The following is a 17,040-nucleotide window of genomic DNA, read 5'->3' on the forward strand; positions in this document are numbered from 1 at the left end:
TTAAGGGGCAATTTAGCGTGGCCAATCCACCTGCCCTGCACATCTTTGGGTTGTGGGGGCGAGACCCACACAGACACGGGGAGAATGTGCAAACTCCACACGGGCAGTGACCCAGGCCGGGATCGAACCCGGGTCCTCGACACCGTGAGGCAGCAGTGCTAACTGCACCACCGTGCGGCCCTGCTGAACCCACGTTATTGTGTGTTATTATTATAATACGTTCCCTACATTGCAACATGACTCCTCCTCCAGGCACCAGGCCCTCGGAGGGGAATTGGTGACTATGAACTTCCACTGGATTGGTCCACGGTTGTACTGAACAAAGTACCACCGTGGTTTGCTGTTGCCTTTTGCACTATGGCTAGCGTGAAACCCCCACTCTTATTGCCTGCCGTCGGGCGTATTGGGAGGATTTACAGGCTGATAATCGACCTGTCTGGCAATGTTATAAACACACCTTCATGGCTATCAAGTCCTGAAAAGGGATTTGAGCCCAGGCTTGAACCCATGGTCGTACGGCACTAGGAAGTGCTGAGGGTTTTGGCCAAGGGTGGTATCATGGCCGGTACAGGGTTGGAGGGCCGAAGGGCCTGTTCCTGTGCTGCATTGTTCTTTGTTGAACGGACATGACGCACTGCACCACAAGATCACCTGCAACAGTGACTACACTTTGGGCAGCACGGTGGCACAGTGGTTAGTACTGCTGTCTCACGGTGCCGAGGTCCCAGGTTCGATCCTGGCTCTGGATCACTGTCCATGTGGACTTTGCACATTCTCCCCGTGCTTGCGTGGGTTTCGCCCCCACAACCCAAAAAGATGTGCAGGGTAGGTAGACTGGCCACGCTAAATTGCCCCTTTTTATTGGAAAAAATGAATTGGGTACTCTAAAACATTAAAAAGACCGCCACTTGTAATTATTTGTGCACTTGAGTGTTGATAATTGTGCAGTCTTTTTATACTTCAGTTTTATTTTAATGATTGTCTATAACTATGTTATGAATTATGATAACAGTAAGATGTCTTCCAACACCAGGTTAAAGTCCAACAGGTTTGTTTGGAATCACTAGCTTTCGGAGCACTGCTCCTTCCTCGGGTGACTCACTAGTGTTGTAAGACTTCTTACTGTGCCCACCCCAGTCCAACACCGGCATCTCCACATCATGAATTGTGATGACTTGTTTTATTTATATCTTCATCACTTTTTACCATCTGTCGCCATGATGGTTTTCCCAATAAACCAGTTGTTTTTATCTGTCCGCCTGCACTCGCAATGCTGCAGTCACGTCCTCTGCAGTCACGTCCTCTCGTCTGAAACGGGGCAGCAGGGTAGCATTGTGGATAGCACAATTGCTTCACAGCTCCAGGGTCCCAGGTTCGATTCCCGGCTTGGGTCACTGTCTGTGCGGAGTCTGCACGTCCTCCCCGTGTGTGCGTGGGTTTCCTCCGGGTGCTCCGGTTTCCTCCCACAGTCCAAAGATGTGCAGGTTAGTTGGATTGGCCATGATAAATTGCCCTTAGTGTCCAAAATTGCCCTTAGTGTTGGGTGGGGTTGCTGGTTTGGGAATAGGGTGGAGGTGTTGACCTTGGGTAGGGTGCTCTTTCCAAGAGCCGGTGCAGACTCGATGGGCGGGGTGGCCTTCTGCACTGTAAATTCTATGAAACGTTTAGCGGACTTGTGTCATTTTTGGGGGCATTTTCCATCTGCTCATGGACTGAGTTTGTGATATTTCCTTTGCTGTAGGGTGCTCCAGCACTGCAGGAACTGATGCGCTGTGTGGCGCTGGCGAGGATCAGCTTTGGGGACCTGCACTGGAAGATGGCACAGGCACATGTCAACCTGGCGGAAGGCTACCTGGAAATCAAAGGTAGGTGAAGGACTAGGGACTTCTCGGAAAATCCTCTTCAACTCGGTAGCTGTATATCTAGAAACAGAAGAAGATCTTGCCTTGCATTGTGCTTTCACAACCGCAGCACGCCCAAGAGTAGTACTTTTGAAGTGTTGTAAAAGACATTGTATAAATGCAAATCTTTCTTTCAGTGACCCATTGCTTCCCCCCCCCAGCCCGTAATGCTGCCTTCAATTCTTCTGACCCGTGAAAGTCACGTTAGTGTTTATTGGCAATTTACCACCGGAGTGCACAGATTATACTTCAGAGTGGAGCAAGGTGGCCGGTATGGTGACACAGTGGTTAGCATTACTGCCTCACCGAGCCAGGGAGCCGAGGTCAATCCCGGCCTTGTTTTCCTCCCACGTCCAAAGATGTGCAGGTTAGGTGGATTGGCCGCGATAAATTGCCCTTAGTGTCCAAAAACGTTAGGAGGGTTTATTGGGTTACGGGGATAGGGTGGAAGAGAGGGCTTATGAGGTCGATGCAGACTCGATAGGCCTAATGGCCTCCTTCTGCACTGTATGTTCTATGTTCTATTACCAGCTCACTCACTAAGATTCATCATTGCATGTAAAGGTGAGTGACTGGCAATCAAAGTTATCCCTACTTTTGTGTGTGTGTTTATGTTGTCTATGAGAATAAGAGAAGGCTGAGTAGTGTTCCCAAGGTTGAAATGTCCACTAAAACATTGAAAGGTCACATAGGATTCACAGGTGTAGGTGAGCGACTGGGTAATGAAACCCCAACACAACTCAATGTTAAATGTTCTGTGTGGGGAAATTAAACCACTTCTTTTTTTTTTTAATTTAGAGTACCCAATTATTTTTTTTTCCAATAAGGGGCAATTTAGCGTGGCCAATCCACCTAACCAGCACATCTTTGAGTTGTGGGGGTGAGACCCACGCAGACAAGGGGCGAATGTGCAAACTCCACACGGACAGTGACCCGGGGCTGGGATCGAACCCGGGACCACTGCGTTGCCCGTGCCGCCCAGAAACCACTTCTAATAAACGTGGTGGCCAGGATTTTCCAGTCATTCCCGCTGGGGGGATCTTCCAGTCCCGCTGCCGGCCTCTGGGGGGGGGGGGGGGCGTCCTCCCCAGCCGCAAAAGCCCGCCACGGGGGTGGGGTCAGCGGAAAATCCCGCCTAGCTTCTTCCCTTGTCCCTGTATTATTTTGCAGAAATAAATCGTTGCTTCCTTATCCTAACGACAAGCAGCCCGACGTCTAACTATAAAGCGTGGTGCCCATAATATTTCGGAGACCTCTGATGTGGCCTCCTGCAGGTTTTCTGATGGACAGCAGGGGGCGAAGAATTGCAAGACAAACTGTTGGTGGCATCTCACTGGACCTTCTCCAGCCCAGCCTGGCAGCTGTTATCTATCGAAGCATTCCACGTTGGCAACTTACACATGGAAAACGGTTCTTTGTTGGGGGGGGGGGGGGGGGGGGTGCAAAGGTCCTTTAAATAGGATTGAAAAATAAACGCTGGGGTCTTCAGCCCCTTTTGTGTGCACAAGTCCACATTGCGCATCGCTGATCCTCCTTTATGCCGTCACGCTGGCAGTTTGAGGAATCCGTCTTACCTGGGTTTGTTAGCCGAGTGTGTAACTGAACAGTGTACGAGGTTTCCAGCTCAGTCCCAGGCCCGTGCGTTGCCAGCTGACCTGGCTGGGCGACAGCATTGGCGCGGGGTAAGTCCGCTGAAGGAAGCGGCTGAAGCGACCTCGCGCCTTCCCCAGAAAATGTGTGTGCGGCCTGTTGCGATGCTCGCCACGGTCGAATGGCCTGCGGGGCACTCACTGTCTCACTGCACATACGCAGCAAGAATGAAAACTTGCAAAAGCCACCTGACTTGCTGCTGACATGTCCCAGTGAGGGAGGAGGAAGGAAGATGGGGCTGCACAGTGGTTAGCACTGCTGCCTCACAGCTCCAGGGACTTGGGTTCAATTCCGGCCTCGGGTGACTTTCTCCCCGTGTGTGCGTGGGTTTCCTCCGGGTGCTCTGGTTGCCTCCCACAGTCCACAGGTGTGCAGGTTAGGTGGATTGGCCGTGATAAATTGCCCCTTAATGTCCAGGGGTGTGCAGGTTGGGTTAAGGGGTTGTTGAGATAGGATGGGAAAGTGGGCACGGCTGGAGTGCTCTGGCAGAGGGTCGGTGCAGACTCGATGGGCCGAATGGCCTCCTTCTGCACCCCAGGAATTCTATAATTCTATGGAAATTGGGAAGGGGAAGGTGGGTGAATGGAAAATTGGCTTCTTTAATTCTCATGGATCAACCAGAAAGCAGTAAGAGTATCGTGCCTGGTAATAAACTGCAATAGTGAGCAAAGGTTGCACAATAATTCTCTCACTGCTCCCACAGGACGGACCCTGCAAGCGAAGCAACACTGCGAAAAGGCCAAAGAGATCATGTACGCCAATACTCAGCATCCAGTTTCCGAGGAGGAGAGGAAGAATATCCTTGGATGTTTGATAACCATGTTCCTCACACTGGGAAAAGCACTGATGGGACTTCTGAAATATCCTTTTTCAGTACTGATTGTAATTTGCAGAGATATACGACCAGCATTTGATAAAAGAAGCTCAAGACATTAGTAAGGGCAAACTTGGAATACTACGTACAGTCCTGGTCAGCCTATTATGGAAAGCATATTATTAAACTAGAAAGAATAGGTTTACTAGGATGCTACTGGGACTTGAAGGTTTGAGTTATAAAGAGAGGTTGGATTGACTGGGACTTTTTTTCCCTGGAGCATAGGAGGCTTAGGGTGACCTTCTAGAGGTCTATAAAATAATGAGGGATATAGATAATGTAAATAGTCAACATCATCTCCCAGGGGAGTCTAAAACTAGAGGGCATAGGTTTAAGGTGAGGGAGAGATACAAAAGGATCCAGAGGGTTAATCACACAGGATGGCGAGTGTCTAGAATGAGTTGCCAGAGGCAAGTAGTAGAGGCGGGTCCAATTTTGTCTTTTTAAAAAGCATTTAGACCGCTATATGGGTAAGATGGGTAGAGAGGGATTTGGGCCAAATGTGGGCAACTGGGGCTAGCTTAGTGGTATAAACTGGGCGGCATGGACAAAGTTGGGCCGAAGGGCCTGTTTCTATGCTGTAAACCTCTATGATAAGCTTCAGTCTGCAAAAGCTTAGCCAATTCCGCTTTATGGATAATGAGGGTTCTAGATTTGAAATTGATGCCTTTCGTTTTGGCCAGTGTTGACTGTTGGTCAGTTACATCAAAACAAATAGAATTGGTCTCCATGCCCCAGTGATATGAGTCCAGAGATTGGGCTCAACGGGGTGATTCACCTGGCGCAAATGCCGCTATGGTGGGAGCATAGCGGGAGAGCCCCTGAATGGGGCCGGGAGCCTAATGGTGGGTGATGCTTCTGGCCGGCTCCAGCTGACGCATCGGCATTTCGATATTCTGGGACTGTTTTGAGTCCAGATTGTTCCGACTCCCACGGTGGCGCAGCGGGAAGCCAGAATCGCTGCTGGTCTCCGCCACTGCAGGCCAGATGTGCTGACCACGCCTTTGAGGGGGTGGGGGAGGGGGCTCTGAGGACATTAGCACTCCCAGGTGTTTGGGGGCATGACAACGCCCCCTGGCATTTGCAGGTTGACACTGCCAAGGGGTGGAGCATGAAGCGGGGTCATTTGGAAACCCCTTAGCGGGGTGTATCTCAGTGGAGGGGGGAGCTGGCCCAGGCGATTGTGGGGGGGGATGGGTCTGATGCCGGCAAGAAGGGTGGCTCCTTCTTGCTCCTGCAATGAGTGCATTCGAATGGCGAGTCCCTCACCAGCCAGATGTTTGGACCTTCAACTGAAGGGGCCCATCTTCAAATCCTAGCCCTGGGCACAACAGTAATATTAGCCATTGGCAGATGGGAGCACAACCCTTAAAGCTTCATCGGAGTAACTTCACCCCTGACAACGCTATTGACTAGATGATGCACTCATGTCCTTGTGCGAGGCTCAAGCCAACTGTATTTTGGACGCATGGATTTGTCCAAGGTTTTGGACACTTCAGGATCTTGAGAAGTAGGGCGAGAAAATGGTGTTGTTTGGGATGACCAGCCACAGTCTTGCTGAGTGGCGGTGCAGGTTCAGTGGGCCTGGGTGGCCTACTCTTGCTCCCGTTTCCTATGTTCTCAGGCATAGATGTGCCTCCACACACAGACTGCTTTCCCTTAACTTTGCTCACCCTGAAAGAGGCAGAGCAAAACCTGCTCAAGTCGGAGAAAGTTGCAGCTGAACTTCGGCAGGCCGAGGCCGCCCCGCAGGAGGTGATCCGACGAGCCGGCAATGAAATTAGTTTGTCATTGGGAAGGTAAACGCTGAGATTTGGAAGCTCCCTTTTTCCTAATGTGTCTTAACGAGGATATTTTTGTAAAGTCAAGTGCATTCGAATCGCCATTTCATAAGCCAGCCACATTCCGACAGGATTGGGATGCGCAAGTCGGAGTAAAGACATGTGTGAGTTGAAGAGTTTCACAGCAGAGACAGGGGCCCTCCGGCCCATCCTGCCAGTGCTGGCCATCAAGCACCTATCTATTCTAATCCCATTTCCCAGCTCCTGGTCTGTAGCCTTGTATGCAATAGCATTTCAAATAATACTTGAGGAGATTGCCAAATAACCTTTAGGATATAGAAGAAAGACTTGAATTTATACAGTGCCTTTAATGACCACAGGACATCCTTTTCTAAAAATGCATTTATCAAACTGCCCACGATGGGCTTTGAACTCACCACTTAACTTAACCCGCTGCCAAACCTGCTGAAAAGCTTGCAGCTGTTTAGATTGGAGGAGGAACCCCAAGTCTGTGATAGGGTTTACAAAAGAGCCTCAGCCCCAGCCTAGATTGGCTGATTACACGCGGGTCAAGTCTCGGCTGCGATTCCCTCCAAAGTCAAATAGCCTGTTTCCGGCCATGGTCCCCTCCCAGGTGCTTGGGCTGTTGCCACTCTTGGGACAGCGAACCAGCTGAAGTCAGCGCTCACACAAGTGGCAGAGCGAAATTTTGGGGGAGAATGACTTATTTTTAAAATACTTTTTTAAAATCTTGCCCTGCAGCCTGCACAAAATTAACAAACTAGTTCCTGATTCAGCAACTTTGCTTTGTTGGATTCGAGAAGAACCAAACAGTAAGTGACCTTCGGAGTAGGCGTTAGGACATTGGATATGGTAACAGATATCACCATAGATATAAGACATAGACATTGGTATACACATGGGGCCCAAATTGATTACTCTGAAGCTATCTTCATGCCAACAACTTTGCTTTAATTTTAGTCCTGCCTTCTACACATGGGAGGCTCTTCGTAAATGTTACAAAAATAAAAGTTATTTTTAAAGTTGCTCACCAAGAGGTTCGATGTTGTATATTTTGATATAACCTCATTTTAAAACATTTTTTCTGGAGCAGATCAAGGTGAGATTAATAAAAATGTTCAAACTGATGAAGGGTTTGGATGGAATTGAGTGGGAAAGACTTTCCACTACCAGGAGCGTAACCAGAAGAACCAGGTTTAAAATAACTGGTTAAAGAATCAGAGGGCAGATGAGGAGATTTCTATTTACGGAGTGATCTGGAATGTACTGTCTGAAAAGGCAGTAGGAGCAAATCAAATGGTAATTTTCACAAGAGAATTGGATATTTATCAACATCCTGGGGGTTACCATTGACCAGAAACTGAACTGGACCCAGCCATAGAAATACTGTGGCGACCAGAGCAGGTCAGAGGCTGGGAATCCTACAGTGAGTAATTCACCTCCTGACTCCCCCAAAGCCTGTCCACCATCTACAAGGCACAAGTCAGGAGTGTAATGGAAAACTCTCCACTTGCCTGGATGAGTGCAGCTCCAACAACACTCAAGAAGCTCGACACCATCCAGGACAAAGCAGCCCCGTTTGATTGGCATGCCATTCGCAAGCATTCGCACCCTCCACCGCTGACGCATGGTGGCAGCTGTGTGTACCATCGACAAGATTCGCCGCAGGAACTCACCGAGGCTCCTTCAACAGCACCTTCCAAACCCACGACAGCTACCATCCCGTACCGGCTGGGTTATTCATGCAGGCCCCGACTTCTCAATCTTGCCCCTCGCCTGAGGTGCGGTGATCCTCAGGTTAAATCACCACCAGTCAGCTCTTCAGCCCCCCCCCACCCCTCAAAGGGGAGAGCTGTCAATGGTCATCTGGGCCTGTGGCGACTTTACCGTACCTTATCAACGACAAGGGCAGCAGATACATGGGAACCCCACCACCTGGAAGTTCCCCTCCGAGCCACTCACCATCCTGACTTGGAATTATATCGGCCGTTCCTTCACTGTCGCTTGGTTGAAATCCTGGAACCCTCCCTAACAGCACTATGGGTGTACCTACATCACATGGACTGCAGCGGTTCAGGAAGATGGCTCACCACCACCTTCTCCAGGAGCAATTCGGGATGGACAATAAATGGTGGCCGAGCCAATGATGCCCACATCTCGTAAATGAATTTTTATAGCTTGTAACGGGAACATTTGCAGAGCAGTGACGATTGGGTGAGGGGAATGGGGCTAATTGGACTGTTCTATTCCACCACAAGCAGGATGGGCCGAATCGCCTCATTCTGTGCTCTATGATTGCGGATTTTCCCCTCTGCTGCTACCAATAAAAGAAATTAAGGTTAACGGAAGCCTTTTCCAACTGCCCTCTTGGTCACGGTTACTGTGTAACTGAGCCAAGAAAGCCAGCAGGTTCCTGACCTGATACTTCCTACCCCACAGTAATTATTCAATGACTTGTTGGGGAGTGCATGGCTGGCACAGGATTCAGTACATCCTTGATGACTCCTGTAGTTGAATGTCTCTGCCAATACTTGTTGTCGATGCCTGCCTGTGAAGATTGGCCTTTCAGGCATGGTCCCACATGGGTATACATAAAACCGTCAATAAATTAGCTCAACAGGACATGAAGCAAAAGTATCAACAAATCATGTGTAATAACTTGTAGGTAAAAGCACGAGTGATATAATCAAGACCGTTGACTTGTAGTTCTCACAGAAAAAGAGAAAACTTCTGGAACTCAACCTCCAAAATGCTGTCACATGTTCCAAAAGCACAAGGGCATGGTCTACTATCCACATTGTGCCCGAACTAGAACGTGGCCAGTAGGAGGTGGGAGAGGCTTCCTGACAGCCAGCACACCTCGTGAGATCTACCCGGGTCTCGCGAGCCGTCACAATCAGGATCCCGTCCACCGGGCAGGGCCAAGCCACGCACGCCTAATTAGATTTAAACCCGCTGAGGTGTGCTGACCCCGGATCTATCCGGCTCCTGGCATCTACCAGCCTTCCAGGGAGACCCCATTCCGGTGCCGTTCAGTACTGCTTCACACAAATGGCACCGGGGGGGGGGGTCTTCCAAGTCATCGGAGACCCCTGGGTGGTCAGGGACAGCACAGGATGGCACCCTGAATTTGTGGGCACCTTGGCATTGCCAGGTGACCGCATTGGCAGTGCCACCCTGGCACTACCAAGGCACTGGCAGGTTGGCACAGCCAAGGGTCAGGGCCTGAGGGGAGCCAGTCCCATGAAAAGAGGGTAGAGAGGGAGGGTATGAAGGCCGGGGGGGGGGGGGGTGCAAGGTGGATATGAAGGGGCCTCCGGAAGGCGAAAGGGGGCGTGGGTAAGCCTGAAAATGGGGAGGGCCCCAGCAACCCCATAGCGGATGCCATCACTTTGGGGTGTGGGGTAATGCCTGTGTATGTGGGGGGGTTGACGTTGCCCGTGGGTGGGGATGTGGGGGGCCCCTCAAGCCCACTTAGAGATCAGGGCACCCTTTCGAAATGGTGACCCAATCCATGAGGAGCCGGTCTGGGCAGTGGGTTCAGCTCCCTAGTGGTGAAAATAATCCTAAGTGTGGGCTATCCCGGAGAGGAACTCCCCAGGGCCTAAAAAAGTGACTAAATGTGGTTAGATAGCGGTGGAGAACTTGCTGACAGAGACGGAGAGAAACTCCCAGAAAACCCCGCCACAAATGTCGCTGAGAAACCTTTCCATTACATCGCGCCCAAGGACACAGCTTCTCTCATTCAATCATTAGAATGGAACAGGTTTGAAAATAGTGCATTGTCCACTAAATGCCACAGCATTCCCATTCAGCATATCCTCTGACTGACTGCTCAAAGTCTTCACTGACCAGGGGTGGCACAGCGGTTAGCGCTGCTGCCTCACGGCGCCGAGGACCCGGGTTCGATCCCGGCCCCGGGTCACTGTCCGTGTGGAGTTTGCACATTCTCCCCGTGTCTGAGTGGGTCTCACCCCCACAACCCAAAAAAATGTGTAGGGCAGGTGGATTGGCCACGCTAAATTGCCCCTTCATTGGAAAAGAATTGCGTAATCTAAATTTATCCCCCAAAAACGTCTTCACTGATCCACCAGAAGTTATTCCAGTTGGTGACCATTCTTTACGTCAATAAAATTGTCCTGATATAAATGAATGTGCCTTTTGTCAGTTTGAATGTATCTATGGCCCTTTGTTCTGTTGTTGAGGTCAGTCTCCAAATAGTGCTCCAGTTTTCTATATTGTTTAAACCTACAGATTTCAAACCATGCAGAAATGTTTCTTTTCTCTCCGCAAGCAGCCAGAGGGAGCTGTGTCTAACTCCTGCTTGCTGGCCCTCTAACTATGTAAGACAAGGCAACGAATGTCATGTTTGGTTTCCTAGCAACAAGGACCGCAAACATTGATACATGTGGAAATCACATTTACTAGAAAGTGTCATGTTGGAGCACTGGTGGTAGAAGGCGGTGAGTATCCCCCCCCCCCCCCCCCCTAATGTTTCATCAACAATAGTTCGAATGCTTTCGATCTCGAATGGTGGCTGAAGTTTCGCCTTATGCTCCAACCCCATACACCAAGTGTGAGGCATAGAGAGAGCTCAGGAATTAACTGTTGTGTGAGATCAAGTGACACATACTTAGTGCGTCGTTAATTTTCTTTATTTTGGAGCCCGACTTAAATAGATACTTGCACCCACAGATGTAACGTCACTGCACAGTGTTTCTGTTCAGGAGTCAGGGAATGAAGAATTTCACCAGTTAGCTCACCGAGTTCTGCACCAATGCAATACCGATGAGGATGTTCGCCTTAACGAATACTGCCATTTGTTTGGCTCCTCTCCATTGAGCCATCTCGGAGTCCTTCGCAAATTACACACAACTGGCTACAAAATCTTTTTGGGATGTTCTGAGGTTGTGGAATATGTGGATGGTTGATTCCAGAGATGAGGGGTTTGTAATATGAGGGGAGATTGAACAGTTTAGGCCTCTTTGTAGAGTTTAGAAGAATGAGGGGAGATCAAATTTGAGGGGAGATCAAATTGAGGTTTACAAGATGATAAACGGTCTGGATAAAGTAGACGTGGAGCGGATGCGTCCTCTACTGGGGCATTCTAGAACGAGAGATCGTAGCCTTAGGATAAGACGTAGCAAATTTAAAACGGAGATGAGGAGAAACTACTCCTCCCGAAGGGTTGTAAATGTTTTAATTTTTTTAAAATAGAAATTTAGAGTACCCAATTCTGTTTTTCCAATTAAGAGGCGTGGCCAATTCACCCACCCTGCACATCCTTTTGGGTTCTGGGGGTGAGGCCCACGCAGACACAGGGAGAATGTGCAAACTCCACACGGACAGTGACCCGGGGACGCGATCGAACCCGGGTCCTCGGCGCCGTGAGGCAGCAGTGCTAACCCACTGCGCCACCGTGCCAGCCTTAAGGGTTGTGAATCTGTGGAATTCGCTACCCCATAGTGCGGTGGATGCTGGGACAGCGAGTAAATTCAAGGAGGAGTTAGACAGACTTTTAATTGGTAATGGGTTGAAGGGTTATGGAGAACGGGCAGGACGGTGGAGTTAAGGCCGGGATGAGATCAGCCATGATCGAATGGCGGAGCAGACTCGATGGGCCGAATGGCCTAATTCTGCTCCTATTATGAACTTTTGTGCTACATAAATGCAAGTCTTCCTTTCTTTCACATTGGGGAGATATTTTGACTTTGGGTGCTCATGAATCGACAGCTTGCTTCGCACCCTCTGTTTTTACACATTTCCATTGACTTACTAACATTCCTTCCCTCTCTCTGACTGCCCATTGCTACTGCTTCCCTCTCAGGTCTGCCAGCTGACCAAAGGGCGGAGATTGCATTGATCCAGTCTAACCGATGCTCTCCGTTTTTACCCAAAATGAAAATGAATTGCAGCCGTCTATCTTTCGAGAGTCAGCCTGCTGTGTGTGTTAGGTCGAGTGCCAGTTGTGCACAGTGATGTGAGAATGTTAGCGTTTGTTTAGCAAGTTCCGCCTCTTCTTGAAGAAGTGACGTGTGGCAAATTCCTTTCGGATGTGTTAGTGGAAATGGGGCCTGCCAAAGAAACAAAGAAAAATAGATAAGACTGAACATAAGTGATAGCGAAGTTGTTTGGAGGTCTGTTTAATAAGGTTGTCACGCTGTGAAAGCTGAAGTCATTTTGTTTCTTAACCTGTTCCATGCTGCGTGACCTTTTGAAGGAGAGTGTGCATTAGTGTGTCACTTGGATCTTTCAGCTGCTCCTGTGTGCCATTGCCCACGTTTCCTCAGGTGGGACCTTGCTGTCCTCCGGTTAAAACAGGGCGACCGGATCCAATGGGATGGGACCATCTGGCGCCTGGGATTCAACTGACTGTTGGCTGCTCTCTTTCCACCCCCCTGCGCGCGGAGGGTCCTGAAAATCCCAGTCAATGTTTTTGTCCTTCTCTCCCCACCAGAATGGACTCACCGGGCAGGAGGGGAAGCATCGTGGTTTTGTGCTGTGGTTGGAGGGAAACCCAGCGGGGAGAGTGACGGTAAATGAGGGAAGTGGCGAGATCTTGGGGCGTATTGCTGCTAGGGGGCTTCTTGGAGAGCTGCATGGGGAGTATGGAAGTGACGGTTGGAAAATTCTGGGGTATGGCGGGTGGGTGATCTTGTGGTGGGAGGACACTGGAGTGGCGGTGGTTGGATGTGGGAGAATCAAGAGTGGGAGTATTGTCATGTGAGAGCACCTTTAAGAAATGGATGTTTATAAATGGGTGTGTATATAAATATCTGTAGTGAGAGTACCTTTAAGAAATGAGTGTCTATTACTGCAGTGATGTCAGAGAGTGGGTGGAGCTGGGCTGTCTCAGCTTTTTACTTTCGTTTTAGGCTGTTTGCTACAGGGTGTGTTTTAGTTTCATTTTCAGAGCTGAATAGCTGCAGTCACAGCCAGAAGGCGTATGAATCTCTCTCTCTAATCTAAAGACTGTAAATCGTTCCTGGTGATTTAAAACTAATAACAGTAGTGAATTTAACCTGATGTGCTTCTGGTAAAAGGTGTTTTAAGTCGTCTGGATGTTAAAAGAAAAGCTTAAAGGATTACTTAGTGTTGTATTCTTTGGGGGTTGTATTTGAATTGATGGTTGCTAAGATGTTCACTATGTTTTAAAAAGGTTAACTTGAGTTCATAGAATAAACATTGTTTTGCTTTAAAAAATACTTTTCCATTTCTGCTGTGCCACACCTGTAGAGTGGGCCGTGTGCTCCCCATACCACAATCTAGTAAAAGTTGTGGGTCTGGTGAACTCCATGATACACTTTGGGGTTCTCTAAACCCTGGCCCATAACAGTATTGTGGGAGAGAGCAGAGGGATAGGAACAGTGAGAAAAGGGTTGTGTAGATAGAGAGTCCTATAGAAGGCAATGAATGGATGCAGGTCTACTCACAGGGGGTGCTGAGGCATGAGATCTTCGATGAGGGAGGGCAGGGTTGGTCATGCAGTACAATAGCAGTAAAGATGCACAGGATGTTTGAAGAGAGGGCGGCAGGGTAGCACTGTGGGTAATAATAATAATCTTTATTAGTGTCACAAGTAGGCTTATTGCAGTGTTAATGTATGCCTACTTGTCACAATAAACATTATTTATTTATTACAGTAACACTGCAATGAAGTTACTGTGAAAATCCCCAGTCGCCACATTCCGGCCCCTGTTCGGGTACACAGAGAGAATTCAGAATGTCCATTTCGTCTAACAAGCACGTCTTTCAGGACACGTGGGAGGAAACCGGAGCACCCGGAGGAAACCCACGCAGACACGGGGAGAACGTGCAGACTCCGCAGAGACAGTGACCCAAGCTGGGATAGAGGCAAGAGAGTCCGAAGATGTGACGATGTTGGTGGCGGGGGGGGGGGGGGGGGGGGGGGGGGGGGGTGGGGGGGGGGGGGGGGGGGGAGGTCTTGGTGACGACATGGGGAGTAATTAACACATACCCACCCCCACCCCCCCCCCAGGTTAGCAAAACGAAAGCCACTTGAAATAAATCACCTGCAATAGAAGCCCCGCTAAGTTCCAGGTACTGGTTGCACTTTGATTATCACCTTCTTCATATCACTTTCTGCATTTTAAATAGAGAGAAGGAACCTCTGATAACCCGCACAGGACTCACGGGGTGGGGATGATTACCATCCTCGTGGTCCTCACGGAGCACAAGCTCCCCCGCTCGGGACGGGGAAACTTAAAGAATCAACTAGTAACGCACCGACCAGAGAGGAACCTGGCAGCGATCTACCAGGCAGTGTATATACCGTATTTTAAATCAATCTAATTTGTCACTATAAATCCTTTTGGTGTAGCCACTGCTGTAATGTGGCAGCCATTAGCACGCAGTAAGCTCCCATCAGTAGCAATGTGGGAATAGGATTGTTGGCTAATTTACCTCCTTGTCCTCCATCCCGGGGGCACTGAGTACAAATTGTGTCACCCCCCCCCCCCCCCAATGCTGAGGTCTTGTTTGCAAATGTGATGAATCATGTGGTGTCAAGCCAACTGATCTGCAAAGGGTTAATTTGACTTGGCCCTGGTCTGTGGATTCAAAGTGGATTGCAAATCAGAAATATTTTGAGAAAGGATGGGGCAATTCGGTGTCCAACTCCTTGTTAACCAGCGACTTGTGCTGATCTTTAAAACGAGAGGTTTTTCCGCTGCTCTTTTGCGCCGAATGCACTGCACTTCCCCACGGGACGGAACTGCCACTCCTGAACCAACATCTTGTTCCACCCTCTGGCGATTCCCTTTTTTTGAAAGGGAAAGTTGGCGAGGGTCGGAGGAGGGAAAGAAACTGTAAATATCTCGCTTGCCGAACAAGTGGTTTCTTGTACTCCCAGTACTGCGGCCTAGTCTCTATATTGCAGCTTTTGAGTGAACATGAAGCTGTCAGCTTCTTGGGAAAGGACCAACTGACTCATTTAATGACCATTTTTAGGGAAGGGAACCTGATATTTTTACCCGGCTTGATTGTGAGGTTGGCCAGCTGTTAGGAAATGAAAGCCAGTGGTGGAAATCCACAGCTGGAGAGGGGGGAGGGAGACATGATCGTGTGTGGACTTGTGGGGGGGGTGGGGGTGGACATTGCGGAGGGGTTGGTTGGCATTCCATTACGGAGCAGGGGCCGTCAACATTATGTCACAAGAGGGGTGGGGATTCTGGTAGTCACGACAGGTTTGCCTAAGGGGTGGCGCAGTGGTTAGCACTGCTGCCTCACGGCGCCGAGGTCCCGGGTTCAATCCCGGCCCTGGGTCACTGTCCATGTGGAGTTTGCACATTCTCCCTCTGTCTGTGTGGGTTTCACCCCCACAACTCAAAGGTGTGCAGGGCAGGTGGATTGGCCATGCTAAATTGCCCCATGATTGGAAAAGACAATTAATTTTTTCCCAAAAAATTAACGACCCACTTCTCGAGAGCTGGTAACACGCCCAACTCTCCAACTCACCCCAGGTAATCGGGAAGTAATTTGGAGTCGGATTTCACGTGACTAGAGGAGAAAAAAGATCCCAGAGTGTTGTAGGGCTGGTGAAAATTACAGAGCTAAGGAAGAGCAAGGCCGTGGAATGTTTTGAGCACAAGGATAAGCATTTTAGAATCAATGCGTTGCTTACTCGGGGGTCAGTGTAGGTCACGAGAACAGGGGTGATGGGTGAACAGGACTTGGTGCAACCTTGGACCAAGGCAGCAGAATTTTGGATGACCTCAGGGTTACAGAGGGTAGAATGTGAGGGCCTGACAGGATTGTGTTGGAACTGCCAAGTCGAGAGGTAATAATAATAATAATCTTTATTAGTGTCACAAGTCGGCTTACATTAACACTGCGTTACTGTGAAATTGCCCTAGTCGCCACACTCCGGTGCCTGTTCGGTGCACAGAGGGAGAATTCAGAATGTCCAAATTACCTCTCGGCACGTCCTTCGGGGCTTGTGGGAGGAAACCGGAGCACCCGGAGGAAACCCACGCAGACACGGGGAGAACGTGCAGACTCCGCACAGACAGTGACCCAAGCCGGGATTTCAAACTAGGACCCTGGCGCTGTGAAGCAACAGTGCTAACCACTGTGCCACCGTGCCGCCCAGGCATGGGTGAGGGTTTCAGCAGCCGATGAGCTGAAGTAGTGGCAGAGTCAGGTCATGTCACAAAGGGGGAAATGTGTGATTTTGGTGATGGTGCCGTTATGTGATTGGAAGCTTACCTCCGGGTCAGATATGACACCAAGGTTACGAACAATCTGGCTCAGCCTCCGAGAGAGAGGGATGGATTCGGAGGCTGGGCAACGGAGTTTGTGACAAGAACTGAAGACAATGGGTTCAACCTTTCCAAGGTATAATTGGGGAAAGTTTCCGCTCTTGTCCCGGGCACGTATGTGGAAACTGACGTGTTTTCGGATGATGGTGCCAAGGGGCAGATCGTAGAATGAATGAACTTCCATTTGTATAGCGCCTTCCACGACCTCTGGATAAGCCAAAGTCCAGTCAATGAAGTGTAGTCACTGCGAAACATTTTCACACTATGCACAGGAAGAAACGTATGCCTCTCTGAATGGATCACCAACTTAATGCCAAGTTAGGGAGACTCAAGCTATGTCCGTTGGAACTAAGTTTGAAGCAGCCTTGAATTCAGGTTGCACTGGACTCCTGTATTGCCAACTGACAGATAACACTTCCCAATAGTCTGGGCTGTGTATGATCCCAGATTCCATTTTAATATTTCTGTGCAAGGGGGCTACAAGCTGAGACTCTAACCTTCCTCATTCAACTTCTAATAGAAACAACAAATTC

At 49.4% G+C, this 17,040-nt stretch overlaps 1 protein-coding gene across 3 annotated transcripts in view; it reads left to right on the forward strand.

The window, feature by feature from the left end:
- The window catches only part of ttc23 (tetratricopeptide repeat domain 23), a 59,006-nt gene that overhangs the window by 4,381 nt on the left and 37,585 nt on the right, over positions 1-17,040 (forward strand). For all 3 annotated transcript variants that reach the window (XM_072492761.1, XM_072492762.1, XM_072492763.1), the window contains 3 exons: positions 1,742-1,865; positions 4,255-4,411; positions 6,099-6,224. In XM_072492761.1, the coding sequence (XP_072348862.1) occupies positions 1,742-1,865; positions 4,255-4,411; positions 6,099-6,224 (407 nt within the window). The remainder of the gene's footprint in view (positions 1-1,741; positions 1,866-4,254; positions 4,412-6,098; positions 6,225-17,040) is intronic.

This window comes from Scyliorhinus torazame, chromosome 30 (genome assembly GCF_047496885.1).
Source record: "Scyliorhinus torazame isolate Kashiwa2021f chromosome 30, sScyTor2.1, whole genome shotgun sequence".
NCBI lineage: Eukaryota > Metazoa > Chordata > Chondrichthyes > Carcharhiniformes > Scyliorhinidae > Scyliorhinus > Scyliorhinus torazame.